The sequence below is a fragment of the Trematomus bernacchii genome, unplaced genomic scaffold, assembly GCF_902827165.1.
Source record: "Trematomus bernacchii unplaced genomic scaffold, fTreBer1.1, whole genome shotgun sequence".
NCBI classification, from domain to species: Eukaryota; Metazoa; Chordata; class Actinopteri; order Perciformes; family Nototheniidae; genus Trematomus; species Trematomus bernacchii.
This window is the reverse complement of record NW_022987588.1, coordinates 1,300,014-1,325,458: the sequence shown is the minus strand read 5'-3', so window position 1 is coordinate 1,325,458 and position 25,445 is coordinate 1,300,014. Positions and strand designations below refer to the sequence as shown.

At 39.8% G+C, this 25,445-nt stretch overlaps 1 protein-coding gene across 1 annotated transcript in view; it reads right to left on the bottom strand.

Moving 5' to 3' along the window:
* The window catches only part of LOC117481220 (glypican-6-like), a 77,037-nt gene that overhangs the window by 4,984 nt on the left and 46,608 nt on the right, over nucleotides 1–25,445 (bottom strand). The window contains exons 5-6 of the mRNA XM_034128828.1: nucleotides 22,038–22,168; nucleotides 21,228–21,371 (exon numbers count right to left, since the gene is read on the bottom strand). Coding sequence (XP_033984719.1) covers nucleotides 21,228–21,371; nucleotides 22,038–22,168 — 275 coding nt within the window. The remainder of the gene's footprint in view (nucleotides 1–21,227; nucleotides 21,372–22,037; nucleotides 22,169–25,445) is intronic.

The window sequence follows — 25,445 nt, the reverse complement described above, 5'->3', positions numbered from 1 at the left end:
ATGTATTTTTTCTTTTAATGTTTATTTTATTATCTTTTCTTTTTAATGACTGATTTTAAATGCCATTTTTAAAATGTCTTCCATTTTTGTAAAGCACTTTGAATGGCCTTGTGTTGAAAGGTGCTATATAAATAAACTTGCCTTGCCTTGCCTTGCCTTGCCTTTAGAGTATGCACATATTTAATTAGCACCTCTCGTAAACATGGCACTGCCGTATTTATTGTGGCTGTAAATAGATTACTTATTATATTCTTTAATGGGCTGAGATGACTAATAATGGCTTATGATTATGACACACACATATAGTGTGAAGTATTGGAAAAACAATCTGTTCATAGCCATTATAGAGAGTGACTGAAAGTTGGATGCTTCCTATTTCAACCACCCACACAACACATCACTTGAGTAGTTTCACACAATTCCTTAGTGATAAGGAAAACTGCAACAACAAAAAAAGTACCTGATGAACATAAAATACCCACATGTCAGATGCTTTAAGGACAGAAAGAGGAAAGGCCTTTTCACAAGATGAAATGCCTTTGGGAAAAGTCTGCCTCTCTTTATTGCGCATTGCCCATGAATAAATAATATGACTGCAACAAGCATCCTCGGCATGCAACATGCTGCAATGTACACTAGATGGCACTATGTCTTTGATAAATGGGGAGACAGATGAACGCTTCCAGAAAGCAAATACATAGATGAAATAGAAGTGAGAAATGTATTCATGATTTAAACCAATTATGTCTACTCGTGATGTTTTCTTCAAACTTTACATTCACAGGAAGTTGAGTGGTCTAGCATGAAGACCACATACTTGCAATAGAAACAGAAGAGATTAGGAGGACTAATGAAAGACTGAATTACACAATAGGTATAAATATCAATCATGTCCACATAATCAACCCCGTATGGTGATGGTATGTGAGGAAGCAGAGAGCTTATTATTATCATCACACTGCCTATTACTGACAGTGTTAATATTGTCATTAAAAATCACAATGAAGATCATAGAAAGCCAAACACCTCCCGGTCGCCTCATATCAGAAATTACAGTACATTTCTTTTTCCATGACATCCTAACAGATGTCTTTAATCATGAAGTGTGATAGTTATTTCAATCCATGATGACATGTAATGTGTTATTAGTGTGTGATACATATGGTTCGCTAACAAGGGCTGACAAGGCAGTTGATAGAAACATTTCCTCACGGGAAACCATGATTGTTTTATATTATACAATTTCCTATTTCCTTCAAAGGACCTCATGAGTACACTGTCAACATTTGAATCTTAAAGGTGGGGTCGGTAATTCACTTCAGAAACACTTTTTGTTATATTCCATGGAATGTTCTTAACATCCCGATAGCAATGAATACATTAAATGCTTTGACAATAAATACATAACACAAATGTCATCTGTGGAAGCCGTGGCGCTGTAAAAAGCACGAACAATCATCTGAGCCGGCCCGGCTAAAACAACTGGATGGCCTACCTGCCTGTCAGCCTTCCATCTCGTGCACAAACTTATCCCGTGCCCTCATTGGTCATGTGCGCGTTCGTGTGTGTTGGAGGAGGGACTCTGTAAGGAAGTCTGAAGGAAGGGGCAGATTTTTTTCGGTTGTGTACTTTCAAATTCTAGCGCACTCGAGCTGGTTTCTCCATTCTTACCCTACCTTTAAGTGCTGGGACAATTTAACTGTACAGATGTTTTCACTGCATGCACAGCAGAATAATGTTTTAAACATGACACGAAGGATTTGGTTTTCTTTCATCTCCACAAATGTGGATGTACATGAGATTTTGACAAGGATTTAAGTTAATCTAATCACCCATATTTAACATTAATACATACACACACATGAAAGAATTAGAAGGACATTTTAAATGTACAGTATTGGTATTAGTAAACTACCCCTGTTTTAAATACTGCTAATGAACGCTAAACAGGGGAAATTACTGTTAATAAGACAGAACAAAATAGATTTGTTCTATGTGATTTTTTCACAGTGGGTATAATTAAATCAACCCAACAATACTCCCCTACTGTTATTTTTGAAATATTTTAATTATACTGTTAATAGTATAAGCACATTTTCGTTCAGGCAAAGCTTGATGTGTTTCTATTTCAAACTGATGCACAGTAAAACGAAGAAAAGAACAAATGCATATCTCTTGCACTTTCACAAGGTCTTTAGGAGGAAGGCTCGTCCTGCAGGGCTTCACATGGCCTTGCCCTCTATCTGTTTAATCCATCAGATCATCTACATTCTCTATTTATTAAAGGCATGATATTTACTGTTCCATACAACTTTGTGAAAATGCACGCCAAAGGATTTCTTGTTAAACAAACTGTAATACATACACAGTCAAATCTGGAGTGTTACTTTAACACTCTGTGATAAGGACCATGTTCACTGGCTCAGTGTTCAAATTGACTCTTTAAGTGTTAATCTAACACTTAAAGAGTGTTAATCCCTCCCTTAAGTGTTAATTTAACACTTAAAGAGTCAATGAGCCAGTGAACATATGGTCCTTATCACAGAGTGTTAAATTAACACTCCAGATGTGACTGTGTACTGGCAGTTTTCTATATATTACATTTAATAAACACATCTTTCAATACTTTCTGACTTCTCTGACCCCATCTATGTGACAGTCTCAAACCCAAGATTTAAATCAATATAAGTGTTGAAGTGCAGTTTTATAGCAGATAGGCATAGTAGTTAATTACAGAAATATAAAGTGGTTTAGTATTGGGATAAATGCACATTTGGTGCCCAGGTAAGTATTACAGCAGCATGAGGAATGAATCGATTAAAAAGGAATCAGCCATGCACAGAAGAGTACTGCTGTGACTTCTATCAGGCTTTGGCTTTTGGAGAAAATCTAATGAAAATGTATCGTTGGTCTTTGTCTTTTCCTTGGACTTGGTAAGGATGCCAAAAACACAAAATCTCACACGACTAATCCTTTAAAAGTACTAAGCTAAAACAAGGAGGGATTCATGGTAAAGCATCTCATTACAACTTTGGGGTAAAAAGAAAAAACTGCAGCAAGGTGTAGTTTTGGCTACTCTTCCTCCAGTGACATATTTCTTCTCCTTCGCCCTCTGTCTCCATGCTTCCTGTCAGGAACCATATATTACTTCATGCTGTTTCTCTCTCTCTCTCTCTCTCTCTCGCCCCCCCCTCAATACTCTGCTCTCTTCTTGCTTCTGTCTCTCTATCTGCTCCACCGGTCCAAAGTGAAAGTGAAGGTTTCATGGCTAGCTGACCTGTAATCTTAGACCAGATTCCTATTCCAAAAAGCTCTGTGAAAAAAAGCCCCATGTCTTTCTTTCAGATGTGATATAAGAGTGTATGCTCGGCCTTTTTTTCCTTGTAACACCTCTGTTCTCTCCCATTGTTTTTATTGTATAGTTCCACAATGTGAATGAGCTGTACAGCAAGATTGTAACCACTATTCTTTTTTCTGCCAATTATAATTTAAAGAAATGTTTTTTTCAATCATACGCGTAATCAAATCAATAATCTATTATTTTCTTCTCTCTCTGTTCCTGCTTTGTATCCGTAGGAACAGGAAAACAGGAAGTTTACCAAACAGATTAAACAGAAGATGAATCCAGAAGTAAACAGCATTGAAAAGAGGCCCATAATGAGTTACAGCTCACACATATTGCATGCCGTGATACAAACACGCCTCACCTCTGATTCTTCTCTTTACAAATAAAACCTGGTCAAATATAACAGATATACAGTCCAATGTTAACCCACGGTACAAAAGGAATTGGCTATCTAAAATAAGCAAACACAAGGAATTGTTGACAGAGAACAATTATTTACTGAAAAAACAGTGTGAGTCAATGAGATAAAGGCATTAGCGGCTTAACGTCTGTGTGTACAGATACTCCAAGCATTTCTCCCAGTATTTATTATCAGTCTTGTTTTTACGCACACAAACACAGATTATCGTTAACAGGGTGGCTTCTGTGTGCCACCTTTCAGCCCAGCACGGTCATGTGAGCGAACTGTTCATTGACCAGTGGTATTCGGATGCCCTTGCCTATTCTCAGATCAAAAGCTGACGTGTCACAGGCTTTGAAGCCGCAATCACACTCCTGGCAACAGCACAATGTCAGCGGTAGAAGCTCTTATCTGGCTGTGAGATGATGCCCGGGCGTGCTATCTGCCATTCTGTAAAAATACGACTATCTCTTTCACTTTTAGTCTCATAACACATCGTGCTTAGAGCGATGTTAAAGCTGACCTACAGCTGGCTGTGTGTCAGCTGGTAAACCTCCCTTTCGCTCGCTCACCCGGCTCTTTAGGCACGCCTTCTCCCCCTTGTTATAACACCTCTCTCTTGTTAAATTAACAATTTGACATTTTGTAAGCAATTATCTAGGGATGCCGTCATTTCTCGACATGGAGCATATCCCTCTGCTGCAAGTCTGAGCTAAATGAGTGCATGTTCAATCTAATCTTAGACTCGGCAGCAGGTCTCACCACTGAACCACAAGGGGCAGACAACTCCTCGATCAACTTATTTTCCCTGGCAGCTGCTCCTCCTGTCTGCGTTAAAATAGTTTTTTCATTTGATACGAATGCAGTATTCTTCCTGCATCTCAATTACAGAGGTCAGGGAGTCGGTTGTGCTCATACCAAGACCTTGACGATGCCATGAGTCTCTCCCTGACCAGTGACCACTTTGAGGACAGGCCGAATACTTTCTCACAGGGAGGAAGACCACAGTCAGAATAACTCTGCCTCTTCATCACATTCTTGATCAAGTTTATATTGTTGACTGAGTCAATCCTACAAAACTAATACACTCTCCTCCCCAAGTCTGGGTGCACTATGCAGTCATGAGGCCAACAGAATGACTGCCACAGTGTCGCGTATCAGGGTGCCGACGCCCTGTGGGTGCATGTCCCTGGACACGGCTATTTAATCTGGTGTATAACACGTCATCAAGTCCTACTCATTCGCTCAGGTCCACACATAAACAGCAGATTCTCTCAACCAAGGCCTGCCATCTGGACTCTAAAGTACTGTTAGCACATAAAAAAATCAGTAGAGTAGAAATAATATTGGCTAGCCCAAAGCATACCAAGTAAATGGCCTCTGTGATAATGTTTTCAGTAGCAGTTGCCCCCCACTTGTCAGGTCTCATGTTGTCCTTGTCTGGAAACACTCACCTCAGAGGTGACTGGCAGTGTTGCTTAGAGCAGGTAACTAGCTGAGTGCATTATTGGTCTGGCCTGTTTTCATCCAATCAATATCCATCAAGAGAGGGAAAAGAAAATATGTTTCCCCTCTGTGACTTCACAATAGATGAAACTAGAAGGATATCGCCCAGTTGTTTATTTTGCACTACTCACAAAGACTGGAATGGTAGACCAAAGCAAACCATGGTTAGAAAAGAGCACAACCACTTTCAAACAAAAAAAAAGGTTGGATATGACAGAGCAGCCGTGGTTTCTGTCCTCTGCTGCCGGGCTTCACTCCGTGTGTTCATGACAAACACGTTTTTTAGCATCATTCTGTGGGCTATTGCCCTTTGTTCAGTTCTCAGCTGGAGCCGCCCTCCTTATTTCCCTTGATTACATCTGATTATGTCCCAGCATAAATCTGCCACAGCAGAATACTATGACATGATTTAACACGGACATGTCCACAAAGCCTCAGCCTGAGCCGCGCATATATCTTTCTTATATCTTACGGTGACAGCACTGTCAGTGACAGCACTGTGATATTGTTATTATGCTGCTTCCTGAGAGTAGATACTTGAGATAAAGTGGAGTTCTATTGTTATTCAAAACCGGACATTATTTTGCATTTGTTTTGATATTCAAGCCCGGGATTTGAACAGTATAGCGGAAATCCTGTGAGATGCATTTTAATGGTATATCTGACAGAAAGTGATGGGAGGATAAAGATACTATTCAGGAAACAAACAAAAAGTAATGAATATTTATCACTTCACCTTCACCCTATCACATACTTTAAGATTTTAAAACTGCTGCCTTAAACAATACTGTACACAGTCTTGATGAATTTACACAATTACAATACTTGATTTGCTGCCATACTGTCTGACAGTGTTGTCAAAGTTAGTTTTGATTCCTTACATAAGAGAGAAAAAGCTGAGAAAAAATCTAATCGCTGAGTTATATGACACCCTGGAGACATAACTTTATTTTCAACTTTCAAAAGTGTTCATAAATGTTGCAAGGGAAATAATTCATCATGCCTGTAATTCAATGTGACGCTGAATGTCTGTGTACCTTGAAAAAGAAAAAAGGAAAGATTATGCTTGTTCCAAAAATAGAAGGAGCTGTGTTGTTACAAGAGACGCATAATTACAACCACTTTGGTCTCTTTAGGCTAATTTGATCAGGTGTTATCAATCTACTGAGAAATAATCCCCCAAAATGCATTGCACAAATAGAAAAAGATAAACTACATCATTGATTTAAGAGATATTTGTGTTAGCCCGATAGTTTAAAATTAAGAAACAGGTGTTTTTAGAGCCCAATGTTACTGGCTTCAACAGTATTTTTGTCCATATTTCAAATTGCTCATCAGGATCTTTTTATCTTCTAAATGACAAATCACTTCATGTTGTTGAAGCTCATGTAATATTTATGTACTGTCAATGAACAGTGGGGCATACTCAGCGGCCCGTTTTACATAATATTGCCTCAAACCATGTGTTCAGTCCCATGGTATCTACAGAGTAAGGCAACATGTTGTATCATGGTGAGCAAAATTAATCACACAATGATCCCACAGTGCGGGGGGGGGGGGAAATGATAGAATATTGATGAAACAGTGGTGAGTTTGTGCTTGTGATTCGCCCAAGGCCACGACAGAAGAAGTTTGAAAAAGGGAGATGATTAAAGGGAAACTATACTCTGTGGAGAACAGAGCAATCATCAGCAGGCCGAGCTCCCCAGAGAGCAGGCAGCAGAGAGTGTAACGGGGCCAATGTGCCTCATTAATGTATTGACAGATATGGAAAAGAAGCAGAGCTTTTATGGCACCAGCATTAGTCGTTCAGAAAGGAGGGACGATGCATAAAATGATTTAAATAAATCAATGAGCTTCTTATGTGAAAAATGATAGTCCTGCTTCAAACCACTGGTTGACTTGGCCTTTGATTTAACCTTAAGAATGGATGAATTGTGAAATGATTGAGTTATGAGGATGGTTTATGAAAATAAATAGTATTTTAGCTAAATGATTATGGAATGAGTATGGGCAGATTAAGTCTTCACTCTCTCTGTATTTGTTCTTTCTTATTTAACTATGTTAGTGTTTTAAATGTGTGACTCTGTAGACTCCATTTATATTATCATGTATTTATTTCAACAAGGACCATGCATACAAATACATTCATCTCAGAAAAGAGAAGAGATTCATTATTCCAGATTTGAGCTAATAGCTCATTTCCATATAGTTAGTCTAGTCACTCTCACCCCCCTGGATGATACCCAGATTTGATTCAATACATAAATACACATGTATCTAACTTTATACCTCTGATCATGATGTGATTGCAGCAGTCAAGGTGAAGTGAAATTAACATGGAGTATAAGAATCATTTATATGACAAGTATTACAATTCATACAAAACTGACCTGACAAAAACACTATTTAACATCTGACACCGTCAAACTTTTCCATTATAAGCTTGCTTTGAACGCAATGCCATTCAAATTTGGTTAAACTTTTAAAACTTGACCTCTAGATGTTATGTCTGAGCTCTTTATTGGACAGCCTATGATAAAGCTTGGCTGACACTAAATCAGGGTGTTAAATTAATGTCATTTATTTGAGTGAGGATGGAAACCAGAAGTCAGACCTCCCTTCTTTGGTTTTCTTTCCTTTTGTTTCTCTCTTCGAAGGTTCCTTATTATTTTGTCTCAGTTCTTTTCTGGTTGGTTTCTACTAGTGAATGAACATGGTAAGTGCTACATGTTTATCCTTATATGGTCACACAGAACCTTTCTAAATTTCAGTTTCTTTACAGAACTTTGATAAATGTGGGCCTAGAATTCACTAAAACACTTTTCCCATTATATCCTTACTTCCATGCAACGTGAACAAGGCTTTGAAAGTGGTGAAAGGACTAAAGTGTGAGCAATAGAAATGGTTTAAATGTATTTTCCTATAGTTTCCAAGCATGTATGAAATATGAATTTTAAATATGATTGAAAATATTCTTTAAAAATATGTGTTGAGAACATGGCGTGCGAAAATATACGGGTCGTGCTGCAGCTAGGTTTGCCTGTCCTCTGTAAGAAGGTGTCGGCGACTAACGGCTGTCCACAGGCTGTTCCAACTTTATTAACTTCCAGGGTAGTGAATTGAACATGCTATTGTAATTGGGTGTGTGGTATATTTTCGTGCACGGACACGCATGTTCCACAACACCCAAACTGAACAACATTCAATTTTCCGATCGCTACCAGTGTCCTTGCGATCTTGTTATAACAACAAAGTGCACGTTACTGATGCAATATGGTTCAGACCATTCGGGCTTATTCTAGAGGGGTGCAAGGAATAGTCCAAGTAGTGGGGGAGTTTTATACAATATGTTTAAAACATAAAGATAAAAAGGTTTTAAAAAGTTATTGTTTAATGTTTTAAGGAGGTGACGCTACTCAGACAATCAAATCGGTGCAGTCAGTGAGTCAGCACAATAGATTCAAACACACACACAGAGACGAGACAAGAGGAGAGAAACAGTCTTCATTTTATCTTACTGGACCTCTTTGAAATGCAATTGAATACCCCTGCATTATAGCAACAACAACAATAATAATAATAATAGCAATAATAATTGGGAGGGGGGGCGCGGCTGTTCTTATGTTCTCTGAGGGGAGTCTCACCTTCCCACACTTTGAAAACCCCTGGCCTATACAAAGTACAATTTCTTAATAAGCATTATTGAGACCACAGCTTTGTAATTCTGCTTGACTTTGTTACAGGTTTACTTGTTGTTTTGAGTTACCTTGTGAATGACGACGATATGATAAGTATCCGGTTAACACCCTTAGCTTGTGTGATGTCTTTATCTCACCACAGAATCAAGGACATGAAGCCTTGTAGTGCTGTATGGCTGTAACACCATGCACTTCTATGACAGTGTGATTGAGATATGCTGCTTTTGGATACGTCACCTTGCATGTTTGTCACATACATTATTTAATGATGCACTACCAACTGACACAAAGTGATGGCTGTGTAATGAGGGAGGGCTCTGTTTTCTAATAATCCTCATGCACAGCTCTGTTCTCTCCCAGACGCTCACGGCCACAACAGTCTGCTGTATGTTTTGATGTGTAAAACATTTATGAGAAGAACCATGAAGTGATCAAACGGTAATTTCTTGAGTGTTGATATGTGGTTACTGTGGTCCATTCAAAGCAAATTGTGCATGGACTTTATAAGAAACCATATGGTTGCATTTAGTGTGCAAGAAGAGAGACATATGTGCATTGTTACACACCCACACAAACTGGCCTTTTTAAATTCAATTAATGTCCTGCTTTACACATACACAATTGCAAATATCGTGGAAGCTATCCAGTAGCTTTGCAGCTCAACTAATGATGTTATAGGTACCTTGCTCAAAGATAAGACAAAGCTGGTACTGACTGAGTTAACATGGTATAAGTTGGAGATCATCTTTTAGTGCTTTCCAAATTCTGGTTTTGGGATGAAACCAAAAACGGACATGTACGTGTTTTTCTCTTCCAAATAAACCTGCAACAGGGATGTTTTCTGAGCTGTAGCTGTTAATAGCCAACAAGTTTCCGCATCGACTTCAGCATTCAGATCCTATACGCTTACCAAGTAAAAGTAACATAGAAAATATAGACTGACCCTTGTTCATCCCACATTTCAGGAAACATACTTACACCATAGTTCTTCATAAATTATGAAATTATGTTTATTCTATATGTATTTCATATTGATTTGGAAGTATGTAAGCAATTTATTTTGAGAGTATCCATCTTGAGGTGAAAAAACGCTGATCTCTTATTTATTGACAAATCTCTCTCTTTTTCTGACAGAGATCAGAGGCCTGTACTACGAAGCTGGTTCAACTTAACCTGGATATGTTTGAGTTAGCCGGTTGGCCCAATCCAAAACATACGCGCTCTGGCTAAACTGTCCTACGACGCTGGTTATCAAGTGGATCGCTCAAGCCAGCCGTGTCCTATCTAGTTAGGTGCGCGTTCACATGAAAGGGGTGGTATTTGGAGCATTCGACCAATCTCAAACACGGACAAGCATACTGACAGCGCAGCGTCATACTTCCTGAATGAAAAGTTAACTTTAATATTAGTCAAATATGAAGAAGTTAAACTTTAAACATCCATGACTTAAACACTTTATCCAGGATAAAAGCCACATAGCTGAACCTGCAAGGTGAATACAGCTGGTAAAAGAAAAAGCGTTTGAATGCGTACATTAACAGGTTTATGAAATCACTCCCCCGTCCAAGACACGAGTGGATCTGACTTTAATTAGGAGAATTTGACTCGAGTGTTTCGTCAACTTAATGTGTTGCTTAAAATAATACTTCTGCATACAGTATGTGACACTGTGAGTGTTGCACGGCCAGATACGGCTCAAGAAGCTGACTCAAATAAGGAAATATATGATACATTATGATGTGATATGATATGAATGATAATGGAACACAGTGCAGTACAGTGCCGCGGACTGTACTTAATGTTACTCTGATCCGGTTACTTATGTCGTGGCAGATATTTAAGTAAGCTTTCTTAACGCTAATATTATAATAGTCAGATTGCTCTGAAGATGGGAGGGGATATTCTATTAATTTTCACGTTCACACAGTCAGTTGATTTTGGCCGGCCGTCTTTCCTGCAACGGCAGTTTTTCTGTATTTCCTCTATCCTGTAATATGAATTGATCGCTTTAAACTCCGCACACGGAGCTCTGATTGGTCAGCAGGCGGTGCTTTCACTGAGTTGATCTCTTAGCCTGCCACCTAACCTGCTCCGGAGCAGGTTTGCCGCTCAGCATAAGTTACCATGGAAATCTAGCCTGCTAAAAAGAGAACCAGCGTCGTAGGACCGGAAAGCCCGAGATTTCCCTGAAGTCAGCCGGCTAAGCGAAAATCCGGCTTCGTAGTACAGGCCTCAGGACTCGTCCACAGATAAGCCACTATGTTAGAATTTATTTTGAAAAATTCACCAAATGCAAGAAACCCAGGGTTCCTGCAGGTATTTCCCTCTGGAAATACGAAGAGATTTTATTGCCAGGAAATCACATACTCTCATTCTGTACATTGAACTCTATCCTACATCTAATACACCAAAGCGCCCCTGCTACCTCAACTGGAGAAGAGCATTACACCTGACATCAAGTTTAAAAAGGTCTTCGTAAGACAGTGTGGGTGATGGACACTGAGTCAGTAGATACAGTATAAGTGGATAATGCTTCAGCGAGTTGGTTGTTGAAAAAGAGAACATACAGTACTGTACTATCAGTGCTGTGTGGGAACAAACAACAAAGAGGCTTATTCAGTATGCCAATTCCTTTAGCAATATGTGATATGTATCTGCATGTGGTGTTTAAAAGCATGACTAGTGTGTACTTCACATGCAGTTAGCTTGAAAAGCACAATGATCCTGCGTGGAAAAAGTAAGAGAAATACCACCAATAAGCACTAACCATTTCAATCCATGTTTGTTTCCCACATTGCTTCAGTGATAAATCATCAAGACGCCAGACCAAACCTGTTTCTGCTGAAGGGTGATTTACATTTAAAGTTATATGTGGTATTTGTCAGGTTGTAATTTCAGAGCAAATATTTACACTCGAGTGCCAGCCATAACCGAGGGGATTGTTTAATTTACGCTCAAACAATGCCTGGCTGAAGTATCATGCCACATGTGCATTTCTAGACTATTTATTTTTGTGTGGTCTTAGAAAAAGTACAAGTTTTGTTAGAATCTGTGGAATCCACATAATTGCATGGTTTGGGCAAGATTCAGTAAATGCAACAACTCTGAGAAAGGAGCTGTGGATAGGCCCACTTTGCTTCCATTACGCTGGATCCAACACAAGAATGTAACAGTTGACATGTTCCTGGACGGTAGGAATATAATGCCAGGGTCAAGATTTTGGGAACGGAGCGGTTGTGCTTTTCTACTGACAACTGACTTTACCAACCACAGACGGATGTTTCCTACTGAACATGGCAAAGAATGAGAGACATTGTGTGTACTTTATGTTATACTATTACAAGCACTAAATTAAATGTATACATGAATAACATTTCTTTAAATAAAAGTGAGCAGAGACTAAAAGGGATGTTTCTCGTTTCTACAACAAAGCATATACAATCAAAAAACTGTTCAGTCTGAAAAATAATGAGTTCACTCGCACCTTACCAAGCTGAACAACTACATTTTTGCCCCTTTTCCACACTTTTCACACACTTACTCCCAATCAAAGTCACGGAAGGCTGGAGCTAAAGTAAGAGAAAAACCCCGGGCACATCCCTGGTCTCTCACAATGCTAACACACACAGACAAGGCAGTACCACAGTCACACTTAACAACAGTTTATTGACCTGCATGGTTGGCATGGAGTACCAAAAGAAAGAAAAAGCAAACGGGGAGAAAACCAAGATTTAAGTGCAAAAACTTTCTTGCTGTAAGGCAGCAATTCTAAGCATTGATCCACCATGGCGCCACCTTTCTTACTGAAAAGACTAGCCAAAAGGACAGAGTGATTGTCTATCGGTCTTGAACCAACTACTGACATTGGCACATTGGTATGATAAGGCAGGTAGCAGACCTTGGCATTGGACGCACATCAAACTGCCCTTGATCTAATGTCACAGTAAGAGGTGGCTTTTGGTTATTTTCTATAAAGTCTAACCCGGCTCAAAAATATGTTTATCTCACTTGGATGTTTGACCTTCTCTGGGCAGAATGATGTATGTGCAAAGTCAGACACTAGAAGGCTGTTTCCACATGCATCTGCTGAAGAAGGGAAACTTTCTCTGCTCACCTTCAATCTGAGTATAAGACATGTATGAAAGCGCATGATTTATGATATAACCAAGGTTTGGCCATTCTGTATCAAAAAGGAAAGAAGTTCAACCAAGTCTAACTGCTTTATTCTAACAGTAGACATGGAGTAAAACATATGCAGTATTTCAAAAGACAAACAAATGCATCATGTTCTGTTTACTTGGGTTTTCCTCAAGCGACCTCTCTTATTTATTGTGTGACTCAATGTTGGAAACCACGAGGTCCAGCAGTTTCCATGAAGACCATTTGCCTTACAATATTATGTAAGTGTTCTTTTGTGGCAGCAGTTAGGAATTTCTGTGGCAAGTTTAGACTAACCTTGGGGTGTATTCCTGAATGCATGGTAGAAAGCCACTGGTGATTGTTGACTTTGGATTCCAACAGTGTTTACTTTTGCCAAAAGTACGAAAATGCTCCACGGGGGAGACGGGCAGGGAGAGAAGGAACGGCAGAGAAAGGCAGGGTTAAATATATCTACACAGATGAAAAGGAAGCTATAATTTGTTAACAATTATATCTAAGAAGCCACAATAAGACTACGTTGAAACTTAGTATATACTTTAGCTGGACCGTGTAACAGGATATTAAATGTTCATCTGTGTTTTTTTTGTCATGGTATGTTTGTTCTTCAAATACATTAAAGTGGTTATACTGTAGTTGTGAGCACAGAAAACAAACCAAAAAAGGAAAATATTAGATTTAAAAAGATGCAGACGGAAATAAGATTGAACACATTTACAAACCGTTTGATAAAAATCAGGTTTGGAAACATTTGGAATATAAAAATCCCCTATTATTGTACTAATCATTGTATTTTATCCTGTTTTGCCTCATTTTTTGGAAAGTACTTGTTGTAAGAAGACTTTGTTTAACTGAGAAGTTGTCTTCAGAAACCTTTTGAGGCAGTAGTCAAATGTAATTTTTTAACTGCCTACATCAAATGGCCTGGGCGCGCAAGGGATGTAAACTTCTCAGGATTTGATATCGACTTGGAGATTTCTAAATAACAGCAAAATAGGTCAACATATTGCTTTGTGTAAGGTCAGAAAGGGCAAATCCCCCCTGATTCAGCACCATGGACAGGGCCTGCATTTCCACTACACGGTCGGCCTCGGCCACGCTCGGTACGGCTCGGTACGGCTTGGCCGCGTTGGGCCTTAACAGGGCCGACTCACTTCATGCTGCGCTTCCATTACAGTTTAGGAACTGGGGTAGTTACTATAGTAACGCAGTGTAGGCGGAGCCGTGACGTCATCTTCAATGAGAACTCCAGAAACACAACACAGCCGTTAGCTGTTATGCTGCGTTCACACCGGACGCGATGCGACTATTCGCTTCGCTCTAATCGCTCCTATCGCTTCGCTCTAAACGCTGGAGGTTCACCGCGGCTGCCAGCTGTGTTTACTCGCATCATTCAAACAAGACGCGCTGGCTCGGGAGCTACAACTACAACAAATGAACATATTTTACCGTGATTAAATTGTAATACACGTTTCTAAATGATGCCGAAGTAACAACATACTGATACCGGTTAGTAACAACCATGAATTAAGGCTTTGACAAGTCTGCAGACAAGACGGCAGGCAAAACACCTTTTAAAATGCTTGTTTTCTGAATGAAGATCGGATCGACCAGGCTAAGCTAACGTTGTCTATGCTCATTCCACACTCATAACAACGGCCTACAGACATAAATAAAGCAGCGACTGTATTCACCATGACACAGACAGTCTGGTTTGTACTTGTTTAACTTTTGTCCAGTTTCTGAACGGATATGAGGAGCTGTGTGCTAACTGCTAACAGCTAACGGCTGATGTTGTGTGGTTGAACGTCAGTGACGGCGGCTGAGATTCTCACCGCTGATTGGCTTCCGCGTGAACGCGTCACGTGAATTTGACACTCGAGTTGAAAAAATTGAACTCTCGCGTTTAACGCGGCACCGTTCAATCGCCTCAATCGTGTGATTCGCGCCGCGTCCACCGCTTCATGCGCGCCGTCGGAGCGAATTCGCGTCTGTCCACGTCTCTGCATTGACTTTACATGTAATCGCGCCGCCCCCAAACAGCGCATCGCGTCCGGTGTGAACGCAGCATTAGCACTCAGAGCTCACAGCTCCTTATATATGTTCAGAAACTCGACAAAAGTTAAACAAGTACACACCACAGACTGCCTGTGTCATGGCGAGTACAGTCGCTGCTTTATTTATGTCTGTATAGGCCGTTGTTGTGAGTGTGGACGGTCGGAACATATACTGCGTTAGCTTAGCCAATCTCCATCTAGAAAAACACGCATTTTAAAAGGTTTTTCGCCTGCCGTCTGTCTGCAGACTTGACAAAGCATTAATTCATGGTTTTTACTAACCGGTATCAGTGTGTTGTTACTTCGGCATCATTTTGAAACGTGTATTACAATTAAATCACGGTCAAATATGTTCATCTTGTTGTAGTTGTAGCCCCCTTGCCAGCGCTCCTCTCTCTAGTTTAGCATACTCAGCCCGACTCAGCCCTGTTTGTTGGCCCCGATAGAACCACAATTTTGTCGGGCCAGAAAAGAGGTGAAAAAGTGGCCCCGGGCCGGGCCGGGCCGGGCCGTAACTAGGCCTAGTGGAAGCGCAACCAAAAACGGGCACGGCACGACACGGCACGCTTAAAGCGAGCTCCGCGCTGTAGTGGAAATGCGCCATAAGAGTCAAAACACTTCTCTATTTACGCTAGGCTCGTTGAGAGTTAAAGGTGAGCAGGCAAGCAACAGTCAGACGGCTGATGGAGGCATATTTAATACTGCTATTCATAACAATTCATTACAATGTGCTGGAGACAAACAAAAGATAATAAAAAATATCCTAAACAAATAAATGTCATGCTGATATTGAATACGTTGGTAATCGATGTTTAAATCAGTTGTGCAGTGCAGCGTTACTTAGATTTCTTTCTTGATCCTATATACAATACCCTAAAAAACGACCAAATAGCCAACACATTTAGGAATGGTAATCCCACATTATTCATTGTGCATCAACATGAATTGTTATTACTTATTCTCAGACAGATAGCGGTGTTTGTTGTGTGTGTGTAGCGGGTGCCAGTGTAGAAGTGTCATTGTCCTGGGTACTGAAATAATTGCAGGTAATAAATCTTTACCAAGCGTTTGTTTTTTCAGTGGATTTGGACAAATGGGCTTATAAATGCGGGCATGGTGTGTATTTGAATACACAATACAAATGTCTTTTTTCATTTATTTATATCCTCACTCGCCTAGTAACCGATGCAAAATCCAAATCCATCTTTCTCTGTGCGTTCATGTTGATGCTCAGAACCTTCCAACATTTCCTGAGGTAATGCTTTCCCTTTGTTTATTTCTGGTAGACCTTTGATTGTAATTGCCACAGTTGTTTCAGATCCTTGAGACAGGCAATGTGACTTGCTGAGTATTTAACAATCACCTCACCCCATCATCTAAATGTACCTTCATGTAGTCCTTTTGCAATTTGCGTTGCTGCACATACATAAACCAAAATAGTGCGCATAGAGACGGCCACACAGTCTTTGAGCCCAAAACACCTTATGCTTGACATTACTAATCAAATTTCAACTGAGGGAGCAAAATATTTAACTGAATGCATGCATTTTGCAAATATGACAGCGACAATAGCCCGGAACAGGGGTCTGAATTAGAGTCGCTACACAGCCAACGAGGACGAGATCTGTAGAAGAAAACCTTTCCAAGCATGGATATCTCCTACTTATTAGGTGAACCACGGCCAACAGTGAACAATGCATGCAAAGATAAAACATGTTCACTTTGCCTCTTAGAGTTTCTGTTGTTTTCTAACATAAAAATCAAACAAGTAAAAATGGTCTAAATCAATCTCGTTCTTTGAAAAATTCCAGATATTTTTGAAGTTTGATTCCGTAAAACTCCAACCAGTCTTAGACATACACACAAATGAACTGACCAAGCCTTAGTGAAAGAGCTTTCCAAATAGATCAAAGACGTTGGATCAGCTATCTGAGGACTTGGGTTTCATTCATTAGTAATAAGCGAAGGGTGTGTATATTAATAACCTTGTAATCACTGATGATACCTACATCCTTTTTTTCCAAAGCACATCTGATCGACTTTTAAAAAGCATCCTCTGCAAAGAGGGTTTATTGCTGTTAACAGACATACAGCTGTAAATCAAAGGATTCATTCTCGACAATCATTGTACCCCACAGTCTCTTTCTACAGTCTCGTCTTTATTTCTGTCTCGCCTTTGTTTATATAACCATGCTGATAAAACGCGAACCTTGTACAACACAAAGGAGACAAAAAGGACCAATAAAACGACACTAAATTGAACTGAACCAAACTTGTTACAAATGTCAAATTAAAAGCTCCACCTCTTATCTATAATGCGCTTCTGAGCCTGACAGTCTGTTGTTCCTTTATCCCCTCTTTGGACTCTCAAATCTCCATTTCTCTAAGAGCTTTGAGGGTGTTTGCTCTGACAGAATGTCAGGCAATTAAACAGTCATGGCTCATTGAGCTGGAGGTGAGCTCACTCCTCCAGGCTTCTCCATAGGCAACACAATAAATGAATGCAGGCTCTCCCTGCCTTCCCTTGCACATTGTTTGACTCTGAAACTTGTGGTTAATCCAGACAAGAAGTTCTAATGAAATGACACCTTAAAAAATTGCCATCTTTCACAAGGCTGTCGCTGTCACGGTTAATTATGTTGTGCCCGATTGTAAATGTGGACGGCACAACACAGATGTACCCAAGACAAACTCTAAAACATAAATGCTGTCATATTAGTGATGGCATGGGTAAGCAGACTAACACCTTCACAGCTACTCTGAGCGTACAGCATACAGTAGAGGCATGACAAAATAACAGGCAGCAGCTGCTTCGTCACTGACAAAAAGTCCCTATAAATTATGGTATGTTTGTGATATTTCTGTAACAAGCCCCAACACCTGCATCTGAACTTCTGTATTTAGTCCACGTTGGATATATACAAGCCACCCAACCACCTGTAAAGGGAAATGCATGTGATGCCTGCCACTACTCACCTCTTTGGGTATCCGCCAAACAATAAATAGCATGTATCCTGATCCAACTTGAGTCAAATCAGCAGAAAATGCTTGCCTCCAGGTACCTGATGGGACCTTTAAATCATGAATATGAGTGGCTACTGATTAGTCCACAACACCTCAGTCTCTTAATTAGCTAATGTGACCTCAGACCACTCGGTGCAGGCTTCAAGTGACCAAGAGTTAAAACATAATCATGTGGAAAGACATGATTTTGTCACACAATCAAAGACCAGTGATTAGGTAGACCATGCTGTGTTTAATAAACTGATATATTTCGCATGTTGCCTGACTCATTGTACTACATCTTTTGTAAAAAGTCCATTAGTGCGATTTTTCTCAAGTTTTCAAGGTATAGTGGAGACTTCCTTAAGACTTCCTCATGTGAACTAGACATTTGAGCATTAGGACATGTGTCTGTGTGTTCCTGCCATGCCTTTGCTTGTCTGCAATATGTTCAATGTTATTGTGTGACATATTTGACAGCTGGAGGTAAGCTGCAAGAGTGACTTCACAGCAGATGTGTGTGGTATCTATACACATACTGTATGATTTCAACTCTCGTAATTCAGTGTTATCAGAAAGAAAATGTCAAACAGTTTAAAAGGTTCAAACAAGAGTAAATAAGCACCCTGAAATACGCTGTTAACATATTGCCTGGAAAGTGCCTTCGATCGTTTTTCTTTCTTTGTAATTCAATGTCAGCTAAGCAAACCACAGCTGCCATTTAAGTTGTTTATTATTACCACAACATGATTCATTAAAAAGATAAAAGGTTATATTTCACTATCGGAATAATATGTTTTATCATCTTTAGTTTAGAAAACGAAATGCCGACTAGAACTGTTCATTTACTGAAATCACAAAATATAACCACACAAGCACTCAGCATACCAGTTTTCATTAATGATTTAACAGTGTAATGCTACCGAGTAACACTCTCATATAACACACTAACTTAATTGTATGAATTAATCCTATAGTGCACCAGGCAATTGTTTACAATGAACAAAGGCTTTCATTATCCACAGTGCTCTACAATTTTGCTCCAGCAAAAGAGCAGGCAGACCAAGTTAACAGACACTTTGTGAACATTTATTTAACAGCTAAAGAGTCAGATATGTTCTCAGTAATTAGTAGACAAAGAAAAACAGAGATTAAACCAAAGTGAATATACGTCAATGATTTGGGATCAAGCCTCCTGCAAACCAATGCTAACGATGCTCTGTTTTGATATTTAGCTGACACCTGACTGCAGCGGTAATGATGGACTGGAGCCGGACTGAGAAAACAAGGGATGTTGATGATATCATTTGCTGCTCAGGTATACTGTTCTAGGTATGGCATGTAAAAACAAGCTCCTGACACTGAGCTTCATCTTGTGTGAATCTCCAGGCTAATTGCCCAGTTATTCATGAGCAGTCTGAAGCTCCCACTTCACTGTACCATTACAGCAGATGCTGGTTTCAACACTCCCCCACCAACTCTTCACAGCTCTCTCCCTCTGCCATTGCTGACGGAGCCGGTCATCTGCTGATTGGTTAGCTTCCTCAAGAAGTTGGCTCTATTAGCTAAGAGAATGAGGGTCTTCGTCTGGGATGTGTCTAGAATAGATGTGGGTTTTGACAAAGGTTTTGTGTTAGACATGCAGAGTGGAATCGTAGAACACCATGGCTTGTGTTCAACAATTCCTGTGGTCTAAGCGGCTCGACTGTAAACTACCATGTTTAACAGCTGATACTCTGATGATATATGACACCACAGCCGCTATAATCGAGGTCTGGCTTGTTCCTGTAGTAGATCCCCTAATAAATTACAAAGTAGGAAACTTTATGAGACTAGGTGACACTGACCTTTTGAGGAATGGAAATGAGACCATGAGTGACATTTACAGGTCAGTGTTTGTTTGCTGTAATCTCTAACAGCGAGAACACATTTCTATTTATCCCCAACCACACAATATTAAAACATCGTTTGTGCTTCGTCACATTGCTTAAAACAGCTGTAGACAATAATCCCAGCAAAGAAAACACAACTGTAATGATTATAAAACATTGAACCTTACACTGTGTTGCATCGCTTTCCAAACAATCCTCTGGTTTGCAGCATAAAAGCAGGGAAACAGAAAGTCTTAATTAATTCAGTGTAGGTGGAAGAAATCATTGACGGATATACAACACTAAAAAGGCAACTGCTGTATATGAGACATAACAAATGTGTGGAAAATGAATTAGATGTGATTAGTTAGCATTGAATAAAACACATAATTAATCAATTGTTATGGGATTCCAAAAACCAGATGGCAAAAAATGCTGCTGTTCAAATGATGTATTCATTAACTAAAGATCACATTATTAACACAATGCTAGGATTAGCATGTTTGAAACTATGTGGGCGAGACAGCTTCCCGCTAAACTGAATTAGTCATATTTGCTACTTTTCAAAGGTCATTAAAGGAAAAACATATATTTTTGGTTTCTGATATAAGCAGCTCTAAACACTTTACTTAGAAAAAGGGCTCGAGGGGAGAAAGGAAGGGCAGAGTGGCTGCAAAGGTAATCCATGATGAGAACTGTCTCTCAGCTGAATTGGTCTGTCAGCTCCGTGTTAACCTTTACCCTGATGCAGCATTTTAGGTTTCAAGGTTGTTTGAGATGGAAATCCACGTATCAAGATCAAATCCAACAAACATAGAGCTAATCTGATAGAAAATAAAGGTGTGCTTAACAGCAAACAATTGCTATGGCGAGCCTCACAAAATCTATCCATCTATTCTTTCATCCCTTTCTTTTCTGTTTGCCAAGTACACAGAGATGAGAAGGGCACTGAATGCAGCACACCTTCCACTGCCCTCTTGGGGTAAAGCTGTTGATTCGTTAACAAACACAAATCGATAGAAGCGCCTGAATGGAGGACAAGTACAAAGAATTAATTTCCGGCTCCAGGGGCTTACAACGGCAAATCTAGAGCTTTAATCAACGGTGTCAAGTCAGAGAGACAAATGATGTTTACACTGAAGCAGCTTCTGCCTGAAAACAGCAGCACTGACTCAGTCTCCTTACCAGTCTGTCTAAGCTTGTGCCAGCTGCAGTGGTGGGGCGCTCCTCTGGGCTGTAGGGCCTGAAGCGAGCGCTGAACACATCCGAAACACCGCGGGTAGACCTAGTCATTCCTGCGGGTTTGGGCTGGCCACAGCCTTGAAAAACCTGCAATTACAAAAACATGGGCACCCAATTGTCAGGGGTTTAAATAACTTGGGAAGCGGAAAATAGAAAAAAAAAACCATCCTGTTTTGTTAAGGTCTTATGAAGCATTTGTCCCACATTACCCGTGTGACAGTGCTTTTCATCAAGTTGAGGTAACCATGTTGATAGAAAATTAAACTAGGAGTTTTAACCAATGCTATTTAAGATGATAGAATTACATTTTTATGGCCTTTTGGGAAAATACCACATATACTTAAAACCATAAACAAAACTGCATCTGTTGCATCGGAAAAGCCAACGGAGCATTTAGCTTCGAATAAGAACAGGCATCCAAAACTGCGTAGGCAGAAAGAAAATCTTCACAACCACCTACATTTTTATTTCTTTCTGACTACAATTTTGTGGGCAAAGAAAAATGCAGTAAAACACAGGAATCACATTAACTACTGTTAGTTGAACTAAGATTATCTGACCAAAATTAAAACATATAATTCAAACTCAAGACCTAAAGTTGGGCATAATTAGCACGTGCTGTACTACACACCTTGGACACAACCCTGTATGACTTCAAGAAAGCTTCCCTCTTAGTTTTACTTCAACTTGGACTCCAGCAGCCGGTCTGAGGTGTTACTTTATGTCTTTAGGGAATAAACCTAATTGACATACCCTGAAGGAGACCTGGGCACTGTTCTCTTGCATATTCATGATGGCCTCTGAAATCTTGACATCAATAGGCTCCATGACAGATTCAATGTTGAAAGGTCCCTCCAGCCTCTGTGCCACCAGCAGCATGGCATCTGTCAAAAACAGTGGTACAAAAACGTGGGGTGTGGGATGGAGGGGAGAAAAGAGGAGAGATGCAAACAGACAATCAGTTGAAGATACATCCACTGTATTGCATTGACTGCCACTGGTCAAGCCCTCCAATACAGAAACAAGACTTCAAATATTGCAGTTACTGTGAAGTCCACTCAGTTTAGCCGTGTGCATTTACAGTGATTCTGTATTTGCATGTGTTTTCTATATCTGCGAGTAATTGCTTGCATTTCATTTGTACCTCATATGTATTTGTTTGTTGTCCTTTCTGAAAAACAATGCTTAAATGTTGTAACTGCTGTAAATGTTTTCTTCAGATTCTAACAGTCTTGAACAGAAAACACACAACTATTGTCAAGCATTTTGATCGTAGATCATTGCTAAAACACCCAAGTTAGTTCCAGTTTCTCGAATTTGGATTACTGGTTATCTCCATTTGATATCACTGTAAACTGAATACTCTTGGGTTTTTGGCTGAAAGTTGGATAAAACAAGCAACTTCAAGATATCACTTTGCACTCTGAGGAATTGTGATGAGCATATCTCACTATCTTCTGAAATTTTAAAAACGATATAATCACAATCATAAAAGGCTTAGCTTCTTGGGCATTGTTTTAGTAGAAGCTTCAAACAACAAAGTATTGTGTATTGCCTTCTGGTTACTACACTGTGTTGTCAATAACATCAAACTTCTCATCACAGTCCACCAACACACATTTATTAAGCATGAATGCTTCTTAAGGCAAATTCAATTTGTATGTAGATTAACTTAATCATGTCAACACAATGCTGTTATGCTGCATGCAACCAATAGAGCTGATGAATCATTGATTTAATAAAACTTCCGAAAGGGAAGCATATATTTCCATCCCCTGTGGGCACTGATGAATAAGGTCAATCGCTCATTAATGTCCTTGTGTGGACACAAGCCAGAAGCCCTTGTTAAACACGAGTCACTAATAGTTTTCATCACTTCTAATTAATCCCCTGACCGTGTAAAACAAAGATCTTGCTGTCGAAATATTTTATATTTACAGCTATGGTGCAGATTTCACAGCAGCGCAGCGTAGTGAGGCACCAGCTTAGTTACCAGCCATTATAAGTTTAAAAGTGAAGGTTGGAACATGACACCAGTCAGAGCATGGGCCAACCCCTTCACACAAACACACACATTTGGATTTTCGTTGAAATAAATTATTCTCTAATGCATATACTGTATTGCTTGTTTTCTTTTATTCCACTTATCACACTATCATGCTATTGAAACACTCAGACTGATGGATTGAGGCACAGGGACCTCCAATCTCCCCAAAAATGGGGTGACATTGTTTCCCCTGATAAAATATAAAATCTTGCGAAAGAGTGTGAACAAATTGAGATAAAAGAACAATAAGAGAGAGATAAAAGAACAATAACAAGTCTGAAATAGCCCGACTAGTAATAATTAGGGGGGTCAATTTTTTGAAAAACATCCCTTGAATACAAATGTAGAATTATACAAACTGACACAGTTAACTGGTTGCTGCTCTGCTTGTATAGAATGGAAATCAGATATCATTATAAAAAGAAGTTGTGACATACTTTGTGTAAGCCGTACTTTTGAAACACACGTTCACACACATTTGATGGAGTTTAATGTTTGACATAGTTAAACCAATCATGTAACAGAGGAGACGATGCCAATCCTGAAAACTTATTTTGGATTGAAATACTTTTAATAAGCTGTTGTCCTTTTAGCGGTTCACTGTGTTAATTGATATGGCCATGAAACAGAAACCGTGCTAAAGTGGTGTCCAGCCCACAGGGTTTGTACTAATGTGCCAAAGTCTCTGTAATGGCAGTTCTCATTTGAATGCAGTGCCACAGGGAGTTGGACATCACTAAACCACAACTCATAACTGAGTCATTCCCAGATCTGGAGACGGTACTTAAGTCATCTGCCAGCAGGGGTTTCTCCATAGACCTCCCAGCACAAGACCTCCCCAGCAGACTGTCATAAAGACTCTACAGCTACGCCCTTACTAAATAAGGTCATTTGATAGTGAAACAATGACCTGTGTATTTAATATCCACTACACTATGCAGAATTTCGATTAATGGAAAATATCATACATATCATTATGACATGCAGCTGCCATCACCACATCCATCATAAGACTATTGTGTTATTTGTTCACAAGCTGTTAACACACCGATACTTTTCTAAAAATCAAAGCCATGATGAAAACCATGTGTGAAAAGAATGGAGCTTAACTGAAAAAAGAGAATAATACTCTGTGTTAAAGCTTACCAAAGACTTAGAGGGGATATTGGAGACAAACAGTGTGAATTTAAGAAATTACACTGCAGTTCTTTGAGCATGTCCAGCTTTTCAATCTTGAGGGACCTGAGATCCCTAATGGCAGAGGAATAGAGCCAAGAAACATTACCCCAGCTCTGGCTTCATTTCCTTTCCAATTATGTCGAGGTCTGAGCCTTTGAAGGGCTCTTCTGTTTGTTAACACAAAATCTAATAGCCTGTGATGCTTGCTGAGATTTTGTCAGTGCCAAATTGTGTTCTGCAGTAGCACTTCAATTGCGCCGCAGTGGAACCATATCTAAGTGTAGACGACCCCTGTACAAGCAGAAAAATCAAACCAAACAAAATTAACGATGCCACTGCTAGTCTATTAGCACTGATGCTAATCAGCTGCCATAAGGTGTTTCTTGACACTGAACCTCAATTTAGGCAGAGCGCTTTCTTCGAATTCTTGATTTCCTGGAAATAATTTGGATTTGGCATTGCCATATAGCTTTCCGTTTAATCTGATTATGATGTAAATTCATTCAAGTGCCCGAGGTGTGTCTGCTTACTTGATAACAAACACATAAAATCTCAATTCAAGCGTCGGTAAAAAACTGGCAAGTGCAAAAACTGAACATTTAGGTCAGAGGAGCCAACTGGGAACAACTCATATTTCATAATAGGAGAAGAGAAGAGTGCCTCAAGCACCAGAGATGATGGAAACCATAGTGACTTATCTGCAACGTATCAGATGGGCTCAACAAACACAGAGAGCCAGGAACTTTGTCTTCATACAAAACTGAGGCAGAGGAGACAGCGAGCGACAGCACTAGAGAGAAAGAAGAAAGTAGAAAGTAGAATAATAGTGGGCTGATGGGGTTGAGTCAGGCCAGTGGACGGCTTTGTCCCAGGGGAAGGGCTCCTGTGCCACATGTGGAAAAACTCTACCTACATGGAGAATTAATGACCATCAT